Below are 18,716 nucleotides of genomic sequence, written 5' to 3' on the forward strand. Positions count from 1 at the left end.
GGAGGAGAGGAGGGGAGGGGAGGAGAGGAGGGGGAGGGAAGGGGAGGGGAGGAGAAGAGAGGAGGAGAGGGGAGGGGAGGAGAGGAAGAGAGGAGAAGAGGAGAAGGGAGGAGAGGAAGAGAGCTGAAGAGATAATGGTTAAAAAGTATGGGTAGTTTTAGGAGTCTTCAGATATTATTCTGAGAGTAAAAATGTTCAAATGCATTTGCCATATATTTTAGGGATAGAGTAGGTTTTGGAACATACCTAACACTTCCTACTAATTATCCCAAGCAAACTCTAAGTGCCAGCTAGCACTGACTCTCAGCGATCAGATAACAAATGGCTTCCTGCAACAAATCTCAGCAATTCAGAGGAATAGGGAAGAATCTATCATATCTACAGTGTGTCATCAGTAATCATGAATTTTAAAAAAGTTTTTTAGATTGTAGTTTTTACACATACAAAAAAAAAACCATTAAGCAGTGTTATATGGCATGAAAAATAGGGTAGAATGATGCATTGTATAAAAAGTAACATTAATATTTCCCAGAAGATACACTGGGCAGATGGGGCACTAAAGTCGTGGGTACAGACAGACTCAACGAACTCAGGGAAAACATATGTAATTAAAGAGAAACTACTCTTAAACACAGAAAAGATAGGAAATATCAGCACACTATAAACATGAAAATGGTCAAATGGAAAGTTTAGGACTAAGTAGAGCTGATTGAGATGCCAGTTAAAAATAAAAATTTTAAAAATGGGGTAGGAGATGATAGAAATAAAAACAACCTAAGTGTCCAGGAACTGATGTATGGTTTAGAAAAACGTATGTCCTGTGAAATTCTGTTCAGCCCCTGAAAAGAATGATGGGCTAGAGAGATGGCTCAATGGTACAGGCACTTGCCATCAAGACTAATAGCCTGAGCCCCACCCCTGAAACCCACGTGGTGGAAAGAGAGACTCTACTGCAGCCTGTCCCCCGATTTCCACTGGTGTGCTGATGGCATGCGTGTAAATTAGTTAATTTGCAGCATAAATGTCATTAATTAAATAAAACATTTAGTGAATGAGATTCCACTTTCCATCGACATGAATGATCTTGAAGGAAACTGGGTAAATATTACAAAGGAGGAACAGAAAGAAAAAGAGTGCATGTTCTTTGCCTCGGCATGGAATGAAAAGCAGTAGGCTTTTCTCAGAGAGCACAGAGAGGTTATGAGATGAGTATGGTGAAGGGAAGAGAAGGTAGTGGTCAGGGCTACAGTTCAGTTCACTGGTGCACGACACAGTGACCACAGGAATAACAAAGTATATGTCAAAACGGTTAAAGGACAATTTATAATGTCCTCAGCACAAAACCTTGTAAGTTGATAAGGTGTGGGATATGTTAATTACGCTGATTTGTGTCTCGCTAGCATAAAAAGCTATTATTCAACAACAACAACCAAAAATAAAAATAAGTATGTAATGTAGCAATTTGTATTTAGTTTGGTATAATTTCACTCTGTACAAACAGCAGACTACACCCAGAAATACATACAGTTTTAAAAAACCAAACTAAAAAGTCCTTGTTGGTTCATGCAGCTTTCTGGAATTGTGTCTATAGCAAGATTACAAGGATGAGCCAATAGATGAATTTTATGAGCTTTTTAGACAGCAACACTCATCTAATTCTTAGCTTGAATGTCACTGTCTGGAGTTGACAGATATTTCTCCAGCCATGGGTAGGTACAAATTGTTCACTTTCTCTCTTCCTTTTTCAGACATATTTTATTCCCATTAGCCACTTGTATGAAGGCTTTGAAAGAAAATGTCCTAACATTAAATATAATATATGGCACAAAATCGGACTTGCCATTACTGCCCAAAAGATCCGGGAACACTTATCTTTTGAGGTAAGAGGGGTCTTTCTGAATTCTTTCTACCCACCCCCTCCCCCAGAAAACCTGCATAGACATAACAGCAGAAACTGGCTGTGAGCTATTAACAGACATGAAGCTGTGCTTCTCCTTAAGGACTGGAACTATAAGATGCAGTTGAAACTCTGCAATGTCTTCATCAGGGATATACCCAAGACCACGAAAACCGACATCTACGATGAAACCGTAACCCATGTGGTCCTCATCCATGGAGCTGCGGAAGACTGCCAGTTGCGAAAAATTTATAAGGCACCCTTCCTAATTCCTGTGACATGCTACCAGGTACAGAGATAGGCCTTACGCCAAACAATGCTTTCTGCTTTCCCGTCTCCTCCTTTCCTCCCTCCACCCCATTATTCCATACTTATCCACACCCACGTGCACAGTGTTCATTCATTGCTTTCACACTCAACGGCCTAGCCACAAGCTTTTTCTACCCATTGCCAATGCCAATGAAACACGGCAAGATATAGATTTGTGGCCATAGTTGCCCTTTAGTGCAGTGCAACCTAGAAAAAAGAGGACCCTCTAATTGCATCCATGCATTTCAAAAGGATTGGATCAATAGTACTGTAGGAGATCATGACAAACCCCATTAAATAGAGTGGCAGATGTTTGCCTCCAACCCAGAAAATGAAACCAGAACTGAACACTTTCCTATTTAAACTGTTTTGATTTCAAAGAACTCTTTGCTCCATAATCCTTGGTTTCCTAGCAACCGCAGCCTGCCTGTCTCCTTAGTTTCACCTTAGCCTTTGGCTCTTCATAGCATTTTTCGATGCATCAGCCACCCATCACCGTCTTAGCTTCTTATGATTTCTACCTTAGTTATTCTCTGCAACTATTCAGTAGCCTCTCTGCTGCTGCCACTCCCATTGCCACGACCTTAGCACTAGAACGCTCAGGTCCTGTCTACTCTTTCCTCGGCTAGCTCTGCTGGCTGTATTTCCCACAAGTAGGAGAGAGCATTTGAACCTTATGTTCCAGTGCTAAAGGAGAATATACACGAGAGGGGCCTCCTAGGATGACTTTAAGAGACTGACAGATAGCTCATTTACTGAAAGGGTACAGGGCCCTCTTGAAGTATACTAATTACAGTCCTGTGTGTACATGGCTTCCAGTTCTACCAATAACAAGCCCTTTCACATGCACTAATCATGTGTCTTTTACGTCCTGTCACAAGCTTTGTATTACCCCAATCACAAGTGACTTTGTCCAGAGCCACTGGGAAGGCCTCCCTCTCCTCCCCTCTCTGATAATAGCTGCAGGATGGACATGGTCCCCACAGTTGACAGAGGCTTGTTTTGCCTGGAGTGGGATGTTGTAACATTGATACAAGCTGCTTGTAGAGGTAGATGATTAGAGAGTCAGAGCCAGGTCTCCCTGAAGCAGCAGGAACTGAAGCTTGAACAGCAGTTGTGGCTGCTACTAACAGCTCAAAAGAGGAAAAGACACTAAATGATGCTTACAATAAACACTTTTGTGGAATGATCATTCTCAACAGCACTTACCTGGTTTAATCCTTACCCAAACATTCCTAAGAAGGACTTTGAGCAATATTTTAAAGATGCATTATTGATAGTGACCCACCTATCATTAATTATATAAAAGGCAGACTTTGGCAATTTCTAATGTTTATCAAGAGAAATATGTCTCAAGTGCTGTTAGAATAAGCAGCAGGATAATTAGTGTGCCTTGGTCTTCAGTTGTTAAAAAGAAAGCAAACTGTACTAGCGTGGTTTTTATAAAGTCTGTGTGAAATGACATGCCCAAATGTGTCAGGGAAGGAAGGGTGTATGTGCAGAACCAGGCATTGTGACTAATATTGGTCATCCCAGCAGTCAGAAGGCTGAGGATTAAGAATACTGGCTTGCCAGAGCAATGTGTACTTGCATAACCTTCGTTCAAAAATTGATGTCTATTCTGTCAACTTTCAGATACAAGGCATTGAAGACTTCACCAAAGTGATGATCATTCAAACTTCAGTCGCTATAAGAAAATTCCGGTGGAACGTAAGAAAGTACATCCCACCTCGTAAAGTCTCTGTCAAGCCAGATCTTAAAAGTGAGTTAGGTGTCTTGGACATAACTGTAAGAATGTACTTTCTTTTATGAAATAGTGATAGCATGTATTCTGCCTAGAGTATGGAGGGCCTCTTTAAGCTGCCATGTTTGACATGTCAAAGTTCCCATCGGTTCGTGGTTCAGAGGCTGCCATCTGTTTTGGTTTTTTTTACCTGCTTTCTTCTTCGCCTGCTCTATGGCTCTAGATTTGTATGGGGGTTGGAAGATGGAGGTGGGTATAATTTCATGGAAACCTTGGGCCAAGTGGGCTTTGGTTTTACCTCATGGCATCTAGGAGGCAAAGAGAAACCAGAAACAGCCAGGAAAATATACTCCACACACGCCTGGGTAAGGGAAAGAAACAGGAAACAAACACTGGCACTGGTCAGTATCCTTAAGTACCTGCAACTTCATATCTCTCCTGCAGCCTTTTTTTCCCCTCTCTCCACATCCCAGTTTTCTTTTCTTACTCTCCTTGCCCAGTAATTTAAAGCACCCAATCAAATTGTAAGTAAGTATGTATATGAGACAGAAAAGCCAAAATTTTATATGAAGCTCTGCTTCATTATATTCTGGGCTTGGACTCTGTGACAACGTTTGGAGAAGCCTATGGATGGTACAATTGAATACTCCTGATAAAAGAAGTTTTGGGGTCCTGCTTCTTGGACTTGAATGCCTGCAGCCCTATAGACCTAGCAATTCCTGGAAACTTTTGCACAGACACACCAGAAAATATACTTTATTAACACTGTCTGCCACAGGTGTCCTCTGTCCAATCAAGTTACCTTTTGGTGGAAACCAAAATCAATCATCCCAATCTCCAATATCCAATATCAGAGTTACACTTAGAAATATTTATGGTTCATCGATGAGTATAAGCCTACATAATTATCAAAATAATGTAAAAAATGGTAGACAGAATTGTGAGCCTTTCCCCCCAAAGAAAATGTTAGCTATACCATAACAGATAAAAAAAAATGGTAAGAGATTTACAAGTACATTTTCAACATAAGTTATGTAGCAAGAGTGTTCTCTAAAAGAAATACCACTAATAAATCATTGAGAATTTCAAAAAATGTTTAAGATAGATTTTAGTAAATTAATAACTAAATAATTAAATAAATAACAATGCATCATTCAACTAAAAGATAAATGTGTTCTAAGTTTGGAAATTTATAGAAAGTAATTTTGGAATTCTGACTATTAGTATCAATATTACTAATCAACAAGTTATGATAAAAGAAAGGATTCATAGATCAGAAAAAAAAAGAAACTTTCAATGGACAGCTCACGGAAGAAATACACTTTGAAAATGAAATATTAAGCCAGGTGTAGTGGTACATGACTGTAATCTCAGCACCTAGGCGGCTGAAGCAGGAAGATCCAGAGTTTGAATTTAGCCTGCACTCCATAGTGGAACCTGTGAAGCTAGGGATAGGGGAGAAATGAGAAAAAAAGAGAAGAAAGAGAGGGAGGAGGGAAGAAAAAAGAATGAATGTTCAATGTTGCAAATATTTAAAGAACACAAATATTTAGGCAACTTCATTAGTGTTTTCAGCATTTTTCTCATTGCTGTGACCAAAGACTTAATAAGAAGCAACTGAAAGGAACAGAGTTTGAGGTTGGCCCTCAGTTTGGGTATAATTCATCACAGCATGGAAGATGTAGAAGCAGGAGGGAGGTATCTGGTCCCTGTGCATTCATAGTTAGGAAGCAGAGAGATGAATCCAGTGCTTAGCTTGATGTCTGCTCTTTCCCTCTACATTTGGCCTGGGACCCCAGACCAGGGGATGATGTTATTATACTCAGGATGGTGGCTCCTCAGTTAAAACCTTTCAAGAAACTTCCTTAAGGACATACTCAGAGCTGGCAAGGTGGTGCCTGTAATCCCAGCTCTCGGGGAGGCCAGAGGCAAGTGGATCTCCGTGTTCGGCATCAGCCTGGTCTACAAAGCAAGTCCAGGCAGGACACGCTCAGATATGTCTCTTAAGTGATTTTAAATCCAAGTTGATAGTGAAAACGAGCCATCATAGTAAAAGTCTTTTTTAAAAAGTACATGACTCATTTATGAAAAAAATAATAAATGTGATATACCTTCTTACTTTATTGGTACTAGTATAAATTAATAAAATTGTAGAGATCTTAAAGATAATAAGCTTTATACCTTTGAATAAATAATGCAATTTCTAGACATTTATTGCAAAGATATAAAAAAGAATAAAAAAATAATTGGACAGCACTAAAAAAAAATAGAAAATTAGAATCAGTGAAACCATAACAAATTACTACTTAATTACAATTCGATCAAAAAAAATTGAACATTACATAATTATTAGAATAATATTTTGTTACAATGTGAAAAAGACCCATGATATATATCATGTTAAACTGCCAATGTAATGTTGTAAATTTCATCTTTATTATGTCATAATGATATACATGTAAAACTTTTTAATACATTTTAATTAAGCATACACATTTGTGCCTGTATGTGGGTATGTGCATGTGTGTAGGTGCTCAGGGCAGGCAGGGTGTAAGATCTCGCTGGAGCTGGAGTTGTAGGCCACTGTTAGCTGCCCAGCATGGGTGCTAGAGACCAAATCTCGGAAGAACAGTTCATGTGTTCATGTGCTGAGCCGTCTCTCCAGCCTCCAAGTATTTACATCTTTGTGGGCATAAAACCCTGTCATCACACGGCGCCTACTGACCATGGGATCAAGTACCTGCAGATAGTGCTCCTGCGTCTGTTAGACCCACTTTCAAAAGTGACCTTTCAGCCCACGGGTGTCAGATCACAGCTCCCAAGCGTCCGCAATTTAAATGTGATCTAGCTAGAGAGCTGACTTACTTAAATGTGTGGCTAATGCCAGGGATGAAGTAACACTCTCTTCCTTTGTAGGCGAATCACTTGAAACAATGGATGATGAAAGCTTTGAAGATGAGAGGAATGCTCAGGAAGAGGTAAAAGGAGAGCAGTTTTTTCAAGTTTATTAATCTAAAAGAGTCTGTAATTTATGGAAACTACCAATGCATTTCTCTTATCCTGAAGGACTTTACCTACTAATCATCTTATAGATTTGGGTCCGAAAAGTTTCTCTTTGCCTAGTGTGTAATGGGCATTGTTAATATACTTTCGTGTAAATATTATACAAATGGCTAGCAAGTTCAAGAGATGGCAGGATTTTTTTTTTAATCTTATTAGCATTCAAGCGTCAGCAAGAATGGCCTTGGCTGAAGTCTGAGCACCTCTCACTCTATCATGTGCTGAATTTGGCCAGATCCAAAGGCTGCCGCAACTGCTACAACTACCTCTGCAAATTGCCTAGAATTTTCCGGTCTGAAAGCTGTCTGCCCCTAGAGTCACAGTTCCTGATGAGCACAGAGCACAGTATTAAATAGTCCAATCTCTTCTGTCCTTGGCTAAACTAAATTTCTTAGAAAGTTCCATGCTAGCCTCCCTAGGACTAGAATAAAAAAGAAAACTTTAGTTAGAGAGAGAGAGACTGTAAGGAAGACAGGTAAGGTAAAATACAAGATAAATTCTAGAATGTGCTGATTAGCACATGACCAGTTAATAAATCTTACAGGATACAGCCTCATGACATATCTGTGAGATGAAAAAGGAGCCAGTAAAGCTCCTGTTCTTGTACCTGTTTTTAAAAATGCTGCTTGTCTATCAATTTTTGAAATGGCACCCTTGTAATTCTAGTATGTGAGATGTCGAGGTGGGGAGATAATGACTGTGTGAGATTTGTTTGTTTGTATATATATTTATTCATTTATTTTCAAGCAGATGTGTTGAAAAGGTGGGGCATTTAACAAAAGACAGAAACACCACTAGTAGAATGTGTAGAGAAAACCATCAAGTTGTGTTGTTCAATAGATGTTTTCATTCCCAAGTGTCAGATGTTGGCTCTGTTTGGGGCCTACTCCCTTGTTCCTCCCCTCTATCACTCCCAGAAATGGTTTTCCTTTACTAGACCAGATGACCCCTCAAAGCTTGTTCACAACAACAAGATGGTTGTTCTGATCCTCCAGAATGGAATGCACACAGTGACCACTGCAAAAGTCCCAGGCCTGGCTCTTCTGCTCTACGTTGGGTCTCATACCAGCCCTCCTCTGTCTAGCAAATCCTTGTTCTCTAGTTTCCTTTCCATTGCTGTGATATATTACCCTGACAAACAGCAGCTTGGAAAATAAAGGAATTTATTTCAGCTTATAATTTTACATTGTAATCTATCTTTGACTAGAAGTAAAGGTAAGAACTTCACATCGTACCCACACTTATGAGCAGGATGAAATAAATGTAGACACACTCATCTTCTTTCTCGCTTGCCTGTGCTCAGCTCAACTTCCCTGTCCTGAACAGATCAGGACCCTCTGCCTAAGGAATGGAACTGCCCACACTAGGCTGAGTTCTCCTCATCAAGAAACTCAACTGAGGCAGTGCCACGCAAGCATGTCCACAAGCCAATGTAGACAGCCCCTAGCTGAGACTCCTTTCTAGGATGATTCTAGGGTACATCAGCTTGACAAAGCTAACCATCATACCTTGTTCAAATTTGACTTCTGTTCCCATATCTATTTTTAGACACAAGAAAATGATGAATTGTTGGAAGAGAATATTAACATCTAAGGAGTCTCCTCGAAACAACCTGAAAAGAAGGTTTCATTAGCTGCCTAAGCTTCTCAATATGACCATGAAAACATCTCTGGAGCCAGAGACAGGCCAAAATTCATGTTTCCTTTGTACAGTAGTGTGAATTAAAGCACCTCCCATTAGCCAACCAATTTGCCAAACAGTGGTGTTTCTGCATTTAGATTGGGGGAAAATAACTTTAAAATAAGACTCTAAGACTTATAGATCCCTGGTTTGCTCTCTCTAGTTGACCACTTCACTGACTCCCAGCTCATCGCTTTAGTTCTCATACAACATCCACAGGGAAGGGCAGAGAGAGAACATACTCGTTTTTGCTTCCTGCTTCCTGCTCACCCAGCTTTATTCACTCTCAGTTCAGGGTCCAGCCCATGAGATGGTCCCACTCACATTCAGTCCAGGCCTTTCCACATCAGTTAACAACCAAGACAGTGCCCCACAGACATGCTCACCTAGGCCACCCCTCACTGGAGGGGTGATTCTAAGTCTTGTCATAGGGACATTTAAAACTAACCAGCACTGGGTATATGGTATGTTTCACTATATATTAGTCAGAAACTTGATCATTATAATAACCATGAAAGGTAGGTATATTTATTCACTGTTTGTGAGGAACTAAAGGAAGACCAATTTTGAGTAATTTGCAGAAAATCTCAGAACTTCTAGGTGAAAGAATGGAGACTTGAAAATGAGCTGCTGCGCTGTGCATTCCACCAGTATGACCAACTCTAAATGAATACCTGAAGAGTTAATAAAAATTTAAATGCCCATGTTCAGGACCAAGCCTAGGGAAATCTGAATGTTATGCCAACACCTCACGATGGAGGCAGAAGAGCCAAGTGTCGAAACTCCTGTCACAGATGGGTCTTGAGTACAAGACAATGAGTTCTGATCCTTTTGGGGAGCTTAACCAGCCTTTTCTCAGTGTTATTGACATGAGTATTTTAGGAGGGGGGTAGCCTCATTTTGCAGAGGAAGCAATGGAACTTAGAGAATTCAGACAACTCACTTGGTTTCACATCTTATCGTACCACTACAGAGTTGTGAGCTCAGCTAATCACGTGTCTGCTTCTTATGTTGTCTGCATCCTATTTTGGAAATTAGGCTACTGAAGAGAAGTACACAGCCACAGTTTCAGTGACTGTGGTGTCTGGTTGGAAGCATGGGCTGGTTTGTAAAGAACCTGCTATGTAAGACACCGATGTAGGAAAATGATCCTGTCACAGATGTCTAGATCTCTGTCATACCTAGAGCTGTACAGACCTGAAAAGAATGTGTGAGGCCATCAGCCTGAGGAGGGCATCAGGAACTCTTCTATCCTTACTCACCTACAGAATGCAGGAAAATGGTATTGAGATAACCATGGAATTCTCATGTGAAAAAAAAATGCTAGCTTTTGTGACTCTCAGAAAGGCCACTGGCCCCTTGCAAAACCAACACTTCTTACCTTGTAGCTGACACTTCCACAGCTCAATATAGCCATCTAGTCAAAGTAAAACTGAAGCTTGAAAACTTATAATGGAAATGACTATGAGACAAACTGATTTGCAATCCCTACCCCTAGTGCATCAACTCTAGTCATAAACAGCCAATGTAGACATTTAGAAATGGTTAGGACATAGGTGCGGCCTTGTTCCAGGAGGTGTGTCTCTTACGTAGGTTTTGAGTTTTCAAAATTCAGGCAAAGTCTTTGTTCTACCTGCTGTCTACAGATTTGATCCTAAAAGTTCTCAGCTACTGCTCTGGTGCCATGACTGTTTTCTTCTCGTCATGATGAACCCCTGAAGCTGTAAGCAAGCCCACAATTAAATGCTTTCTTCTGTACAAGTTGCTTTGTTCATGATCTTTTACAGCAATAAAACAGTAACAGTTCCCATCCTTCTGGTTAGCTTTAGATATGACTTCTGTATTACTCAAGATCAAATACAAAAGTATTTTTCCTCTGCTTTGCTCACTGTTGAACCCAAAGTGCTCAGCAGTGCTCAGTAGGCTGTCAACATATGCTTGTTGAAGGGATGAACAAAGGAGTAACCAAACAAGAAATAACCATCATACGAAGATTATCATAAAAACAAAAACAAAGGGGAATAAAAACATGATTGCTCTGCTGGGACTCATGTATGTTTCTGCTGTATTGCAATATAATTTCCATACAGTTATTCCTCCCTTGGTACTATTCTGTAAACAGTGACAGTGGCATAAACATACAACCACTACGCTTAAGACAAAAAACAAAATCCCTTCCTATTTATCAAATAGTGCCATCCTATGTGCACATGAGTGGGGAGCTCCTGGCAAGCACCCCTGCTTTCTGCTTCTGCAGCCTTGCCATGTCCTGAACGTCAAAAGGGTATTATAAGTCTGGGTTTTTTTCACTCAGGTAAGCACATGGAATTATCGTAGTTGTTACAAACTTCAAGAAGTCATTCTTTTCATTGCCAGGCAATATTTCACTGTGTGGACATAACACTTTTTCACCCATTAACTAACTTCAGAGACTATTTCCAGTTTTTGATTGGGGAGGTTGGGATAAAATTTTATATACAGAATCCAGATTCTTAGAGATTATATTTCCAACCTAGAAAATTCCTAAACATGGGATTTCTGGCTTATTTGGGAGGCTTGTTTTAACTGTATTTAAGAGTGCCTTATTGATTTGCACAAAGACTACCATTTTACACCACCTATGAGACCTTCTGTTCTTTCACATCCATTGTCCATACTGAGTATTATCAGCTTCTGACTTTGCTTTTTGACATTGGACATTCTAATAGGTATGAGAAGGTGTTGTGCTATGGTTTTGATTTACACTTTCCTAATAGCTAGCATGTTCCCCACCTTTTTAAACACTCATTTGCCACCCACATAGAATCTTAGGGGAGGAATCTGTTCAAATATTTTCTTTACTTTGTTGCTGAATTTTGTTGTTTGTGTCTAAATGTTTTAAGTATTTTATTTTTGAGATTATAGCATTATATAATTATATATTATTTCTCCCTTCTATTTCCTCCCTCCAAGCCCTCCCATATTTCCTTCCTTGCTCTCTTTCAAATTTATGGGCTCTTTTTCCATTAATTGTTGTCACAAACAGCTATATCTATGTAACACATAAATACATATTCCAAAATAGTTAAGTACAACTTGCTTAGTCAGTGTAATGTTATTGTGTAAATGTTTGTAAGGCTTACTATTTGGGATTGGATAACAGGTGGATGTGCTTTTCCCTTGGAAAGACTATTTCTTCCACTTTCAGCACTCCTTAGTCGCCTGTAGTCCTTTGTGTGGGGTTAAGACCTTGTGCGCTCTCCCCTGTCCATGTTAGCATGTCTGTTGCTGTCCTTGTTCAGTTCATGTTTTGGAAGTCAAATTGGTAAGAATGCATGGAAGAAATTTATGGTAAGAAACTATATGCAGCTTCTGACAACCCAGGAGACACAATCTCACAGCAAACTCTCTGATCCTCTGGCTTTGAAGATCTTCCCACACCCTTTCCAGGAATGATCCCTGAGCCTCAGGGGCAGGAGTTGTCTTGTGCATGTACCCCTTGATGGAATTGGGCTCCACAACTCTGCATTTTGTTTGGTTGCAGTTTTCTGTTACAAAGAGAAATGTCCTAGAGGAGGGGTGAGAAATGTATTTTTCTGAGGATATAAGGATAAATATTTAGTCTGTAGCTAGGGATTATGCTGGTTTTGTAAAGTAGCAGCTAGAGGTTCTCTTCTAAAATCTGTGACTTCCCTAGTTCTTGGGAGTTGGCTAAGTTTCCAGTACTGGGCATGATTTCCCTCTTGTTGAGTGGATCTTAAGTCTAGTTAAAGAAGTATTGGTTAACACCAAGGTTCATGTACCACTACCGCACTCTTAGAATTATTGTGCCCCGCTGGCCCTCATTGTGATTCATGGGCATCATATCTAGGTAGGGCTGTTGGTTTCCTCCCTCCTTTGAAAGTTTGCATGGTGCCTTCTGTACCATAAAAGCTAGTCTTTAGGGAGGCAGCATTCAGTTCCAGTTCCAGTTCCAGTTCCAGGAGCATCTGGGCCCTCTGAAGTTCAAGGTGTCTTCAGCAATAGGGACTCACCTTCCACCGTTAGGGGGCAGCCAAGGGCAATAGCGGTAAAGCCCTATGCTTGGGGCGTTTCTTTGACAGCCCTGACCAACACCCCAAAAGAAGGCTTCTCATGTGCGGTGCTGCAACTGTTCTTAGATGATCTTTGGCTCTTAACGGGAACGGTGTCAGCCCTGATAGGAAATTTTTATTTAAACTAATATATGTATATTTTATACACAGACACAGACTTATATAATTATAGGTATTTTTAGGTGGTGAACTAGTTATTTTCACACATCCTGGCAGTTCTTTTACCTTTTTCTCTGCTTTTGTGAATTTACACACACACACTATTTAGAGTGCTTCCATTTTTCCCCATTTCCCATATAAAATCACTCGTGCCCTTCTGTTCTCCTCTTTATTGTTCCCCCAACTTTACCCAGGAATAGTCCCTTTCAACTTTCCTGGTTTCTGCAGTTACCCCAGTATACGTCCTTGTGAACAAATTTTGAAAGACTACATATTTGCAGGTAAACTGTGTCTTGATTCTGGTTTTGTTTTTATTGTTGTTCGTTTGTTTTGTGGATTTGTAATTTGTTTTCTTACTTCTAAACAAAGGTCCCCCTTATTTAACTTTCCTAAAACATTGATTTAATAAATGGAGGTGTCTGCCAAAGAAAATCACCCTTAGCCCCTCTGTGGTGACAAGTCTGGGACTCCCAGGGACGCTAAAGCTCTCCCTGACCGGTGGTTTCTGGTTTGCTTAATAGCCTGGTGCATGTGCCTCTCATAGTCCCCCCCCCCCCCCCCCCCCTCCTCCTCCTCCTCCTCCTCCTCCTCCTCCTCCTCCTCCTCCTCCTCCTCCTCCTCCCCCTCCCCCCGCCCCCGGCAGGCACCGCCTCCCTTTAGGGCTCTCTGAACAGGTGGCCAGAGCTGCTCTGGCCCTACTGTGAGTTGAAAACTTCCCGTTAAGGAGCAAGGCGCGAGACTCCTGAGGAGGAAGTAGGAACAGACAAGGGAAGGCGCTGAGAAGCCTGATGGGGAACAGTCTGCAGAGGAAAAGTGGGTAAGTTCACTTTCTCTTGAGAGCAAGGATCTGACCAGTGGTAGAAGAGAAAAGGGAGGCTGCTCTTAGGGCAAAGGGAATGGGAAAGGAGTGTGACAAGAATTCAGTGGCTCCTGAGGCACACACCATGAGAAGGTTTTGCCTTCTACCCAGAATCCCAGTGTGAAGAGAATGGCTGAACTGTGGAAAGAGCCCATTAAAGACAGGCTCTGTCCATCTAAGTAATGTCCGTCTGGGGCTGGGGAAAGGGATGCTTTCCTCTTGTTATTCCTGAATAAGTTGATGAGCGGATCCAGGCTGGTTCTTTATACATTTAAAATAAATAGTACATTTCCTGCCACCAAGAAGCTTCAGTTAGTACATTTACAAGCAGGTTAAGGAGAGGTCATGTGACTAGGGAGAAGACTTACCTTCATATTCCTGGACTTTGATCTACTCATTTTAAATGGAAATAATAGTGTAATCCTACCCAGAGGTTCCAAGTGTGGATGGTGGCAGCATAGTCCCTGACTGAGAAAGGTTCATTGATCAGAGCCATTCTCAGTTTTCAGGCCATCATTTTCATTTGATCAAAGCAAACACAGACAATATATAAGGGGACTATGGTATAAAGTGAGGTGATCTATAGAGAAAGCTGGCAAAGGGTCTTACAGGATTGTGCTTGCTACCTCGGTCTCAGATAGCATATAAAGGGGAACACAGAAAAACAAGGTGATACAAAATTCCAGTTAGGCTTGGTAGTATTGTCCTTCCCTGAGTATTTGCCCTGGACTCCCCAACCCTTTTTCCACCCTCCTCCCAATAGCCTTCTGTAAGACTCTGAATGACTGTCTCAGTAAGTCTCGCTGTGAACGCCTCTAAAGTAAGGATTGCTTCTATTCAGTGCTCATTGCTTTTCGAAGCCTGGGTTTCTGCCTTTGTTTCTTGCACACAGAGGGTACTCAGTAAGTGCTACATAGATGACTGGAAGCATTCCTAAGGAGAGAGAAAGCAAAACGTAGATATGGCATAGATGAGAAAACAGTGGGTGGCACACAGGCGCCTTCGTGTCTCAGAACTTTGCTCTTTGGCTAAGTGTTGTAACACTGATGTATATTTATTACAAGAGAGATGAAAAGTATAGACATACAGGCACAAGAAGATGAGATGAGCTAGTCCCCTTCCTCACAGTTATAGCATTATACCTGTAGTCTTTACTTTAACTCCTCTCCATCAGTCATTTGTATTTCTTTACCTACAAAGAGCCAGGAATGCCTTCCATTGATTTGTTTGTAGTTTAGTATATTTTGTTTCTGATATAAAAAGCCATTTGTATTTTTTAAAGGGGTTTTCTCATAAGCATTGCAAAAATAAGAATTTTCAGTTTATGCCTAGATTTTTATAGTTCTGTGTTCATTACATTTTAAAGATGATTGGATCCACTCTGGAAATGCCCTAGGTGTCTTTTACTGCACTCACACCTAGCAGTCCTCTTTTACCAACTCACACACTCATTTTTGTGTGGCTTATGAGTTTACACTTAGTCCTATACATTCAGTACATGGCTCAGAGATTACTGTTTCCCTAAAAAATTGCCCAATTGTCCCAGAATTCACATCCCTGTGCTCATGTAAGTTGTGGTCTTACATCAGCTGACATCTCCATCTTTCCTCTGTTACTCCTGTGGGCTCAACCTTACTCTGCAGATCACAGAATGGAAATCATCTCTCCTCGCAGAAGTCTAAGGTCTTAGAGAGAAGCATTTTCCCAAAGAAAACCCAGGTTTTTTCCCCCTTCCTCCTCAAGCAAGTTGCCTAAATTGTTTCCTTGTTCATAAATAACAGGACAACAGCATCTACCAATGGACTTGTTCTGAACCTGAATGAAGTATAACAAATAAAAAGACTGCCATATATTAAAAGTGCTTGCCAGTTTTATTTCTTCATATTCTCAACTCCCAGAAAATGGAAAGACAAAAGATTAAACAGAAGTCCAATCCAAACAGTGAATGTATTTATTCCCTTTATTTAATTTCCTTTTGATTTACCCCTTGTCCTCTGAATTTCTGGGAAAGATGATGACTCACAGGGTCCCATTCGTAGATGCAGCCCCTGGAAACACAGTGAATAGAGAATGGACAGAGGCCCAGGCTTGCAATGTGTATTCTCAGGGACTTTTACTATTATATTATTATTTTTTGAGATCATAGGTGTGCATTGTTCCTTGTAGTGATAGAGATGTTAGATCTGAAACAGGCTGTGACCTGTGCATTAGAAGGGAACAGTCAGAGATGGCAGGGCAGTGAAGGAAATGCTAAGGTAGTTCAGGATTGCATATAAGCAAAAGAAACAAAAACGTTGGAAAAAAAAACCATAAAACTACAGCGGGAATTATGGGAGGGAACACTTGGCCCATCTCTGATATTTAAGTCTTAGGTGGCAGCTGGACACACATGGGACACCTTGGAATCTGAGACTCCAAAGTGCCAAGCAGCGGACATGCAGGTGAGAGTGTTTGCTACCCAATTCCCCTGAAAGGAAGAGTCTGTGAGGGTTGAGCTGCGGCCTAGTGACCAGGCATAATGGTAGTAAGTGTGAACACAGTAGGAAAGACAAGACATCCCTACATTAGACAAGAGAAGTGCTGCTATTCTAAAAACCTTGTGTATCCTTGGCAACAGGAAACCAGATGCCTAAGTCCATGGCACACCTTACAATAAAGATCTGAAACCCCGTTGTTAGTAGAATAAAGTACCTTCGTGCTCAAATATCTACCTTGGCTTGTCACATTAAGTTTCTATTTCTTAGCTAACTGTATTTCCCCGATGTCACAAGTTGGAAGGCGTGTGGCAAGGTGCTTGTGTATATGCTGGTGCTATGAGTATAACACAACTTCATGCATTCTTCCCACATGTCCTTTTGAGTACCCAGTCTTAGGGAACCATTAAGGTTGGAATCTTGGAATGTACCAGTACCTCAATTCTACGAATTCCAAATATGGAAAATTCTGTTGTTCTCTGACCTACAGAGAATTAGCAGCAATTTTCCATGTTCCAGGAGATACTTTTGAGAGAGGGCCTAAAAACAAACCACAAAGCCAAATCTGTCCTAGCGGCAGGAACCGAAAGATCCTTCCCAACCAAGGCTGCATTTCTTCAATGCAAGCTGAGAATGATGAATTTTGAGAGGTGTCATTACCCATCTATTAAAGCACATACATCACTTGATAAGAAGGAGAGGAAAGAATGGAGGAATAATGACAAGGGAGAGAGAAAGCATAGACTTGAGGACAGAAGGCCTTATGAAAAGACAGGCTTGGGGTTGCAACCCTACGATGTCACAGTTTTATCTCTAATTCATGGTTAAAATACAGCTTTTTGTGGGCTGTCCTTTCTGAGGGAACTCCAGGGCTAGCTCACTGGGAGGCGCATTTTTAGATGTTGTTTTTCAGCTGTCTTTAACATGCTGTGGTCAGTTTACACAACTTACCCCAAACCAAAGCACAAATATTAAAATGCAAGAATGCATTGTAAGAAAGCATGTGAAAGAGGACAGCTTACATTTGCTTTTGCCCATCATCAGCTTTGTATGATCTTTACACCTTCCTGAAATAAATTAAGAAATTGTGGCTCAAAATGTTTAGAAATATGGATCCAGTAACTCAGAACTCCCCCATTCCCTCTCATTTCACTTATGTATTCCCTTAATGAACCTGCTTTCCTGGCACTCATCAGACTTTGGAGTTTTTCTATGATGTCTTTCAACAACAAAAGCAAAGGATGAAAGCAAATGCTTTACAGGGCACAAAGGACACTAAGGGCGACCTAAAGAAGAGAGAACTCTGGCCATGGCCAGCAGCCACAAAGTCCCTGATAACACATAGAACCTAGAAGCCATCAAAATGTTCAGCCAAACTGGTAGACCCAGTCATGGTCATGGGTTACAGCCAGCCTTTCCTGGGCTGCCCCTTCTGGGGGAACTATTTGAGAAGTTCACTAAGGGCACATTTTTTAAATAGTATTTTCCAAATCTCTTTATTTGATACCACTGGTATATTAGTGCATTAAGGGCTTTTATAGTAAAGCCTGTAGGTTGACAGCTATACCTTGAATTCAGTAAGAAGTACAGCGAGTGAGTGAAACATCATCCCAGATGTCTGAGTTCACAGTCAGCATTCCACCTTCTGCCATAGAAAGCTTGAGTCTTCTTTCTCAGCTGTACCACTGGAATTTGGGTGGTAGACCTGATGAGCTCCTGTTTAAGTAGCCGTTCTCACAGCTACTCGTTTTCTCTTCATCAAATATTTGGAAAACAAATTTTATGTATATCAAATAGGGTGGCATTCACTGGTGAAATAAACCATGATGGATTGAATGAATATAGTTCACAGCTTTGTGAAGATCACATTCTAGGCGATAAACATGTGATTAGTTCATTATAGGGGCGGGTGGGTAGAAGATATTAGAGAGAGGTCAGTGACATCCTATGGAGATGCTGTTTGGCCCAAACAAAATAATTTCTCAAATGTCTACACACTTGTACCTTGACTTTCTGGAGATAACTCCATCACGAGTTGTCAAGTATACCACTGGGATTGTGGGGTTTAGAACTTTGTTTCCCTCGCAAGAATAATGCAGAAAGGTTTATATTCTTCTGGTTAGACACACACAGCCCTATGTCCAACTCACCTAAGAAATAAGGACAGAAACCGCAAAGGGAAGGAGTCATCCCTAACAAAGCTGCAGAAACCAGGCTCTCTGACTTCCTGTCATCTCTCTCAGATATTTCAGGGGCTGGAGTTGTTGTCACATCGTTGAAGGGTGCTCCTGCCTTCCTTGGTAAGTAAAGTGTTGCTACAAGGAGTTAATTCCCTAACTATCCCTTTTAAGATACCTGTGAACTCCTTCCTTCCTCTTTGTGGTTATACCATAGCCTGGTACCAAGCCCAGATAAGGCCACCGAGAATTAGTCAAGGAAATAGCCCCTGCGGTGTGGTAAG

General features: G+C 40.9%; 2 protein-coding genes across 7 annotated transcripts in view; both read left to right on the forward strand.

The window, feature by feature from the left end:
• The window catches only part of Slc9c1 (solute carrier family 9 member C1), a 61,355-nt gene extending 52,752 nt beyond the window's left edge, over positions 1–8,603 (forward strand). The window contains exons 23-27 of the mRNA XM_055593939.1: positions 1,749–1,880; positions 2,001–2,186; positions 3,842–3,968; positions 6,867–6,928; positions 8,559–8,603. Coding sequence (XP_055449914.1) covers positions 1,749–1,880; positions 2,001–2,186; positions 3,842–3,968; positions 6,867–6,928; positions 8,559–8,603 — 552 coding nt within the window. The remainder of the gene's footprint in view (positions 1–1,748; positions 1,881–2,000; positions 2,187–3,841; positions 3,969–6,866; positions 6,929–8,558) is intronic.
• A 4,985-nt stretch (positions 8,604–13,588) lies between these two features.
• The window catches only part of Gcsam (germinal center associated signaling and motility), a 9,945-nt gene continuing 4,817 nt past the window's right edge, over positions 13,589–18,716 (forward strand). For 2 of the 6 annotated variants that reach the window (XM_055594685.1, XM_055594692.1), the window contains exons 1-3: positions 13,589–13,739; positions 16,148–16,222; positions 18,499–18,555. In XM_055594685.1, coding sequence (XP_055450660.1) covers positions 13,711–13,739; positions 16,148–16,222; positions 18,499–18,555 — 161 coding nt within the window. In that variant the 5' untranslated portion in view covers positions 13,589–13,710. The remainder of the gene's footprint in view (positions 13,740–16,147; positions 16,223–18,498; positions 18,556–18,716) is intronic. The other 4 variants (XM_055594699.1, XM_055594705.1, XM_055594710.1 and 1 more) reach the window with 2 other exon arrangements.

This window comes from Psammomys obesus, unplaced genomic scaffold, assembly GCF_907164565.1.
Source record: "Psammomys obesus unplaced genomic scaffold, mPsaObe1.curated_primary_1811, whole genome shotgun sequence".
Taxonomy (NCBI): domain Eukaryota; kingdom Metazoa; phylum Chordata; class Mammalia; order Rodentia; family Muridae; genus Psammomys; species Psammomys obesus.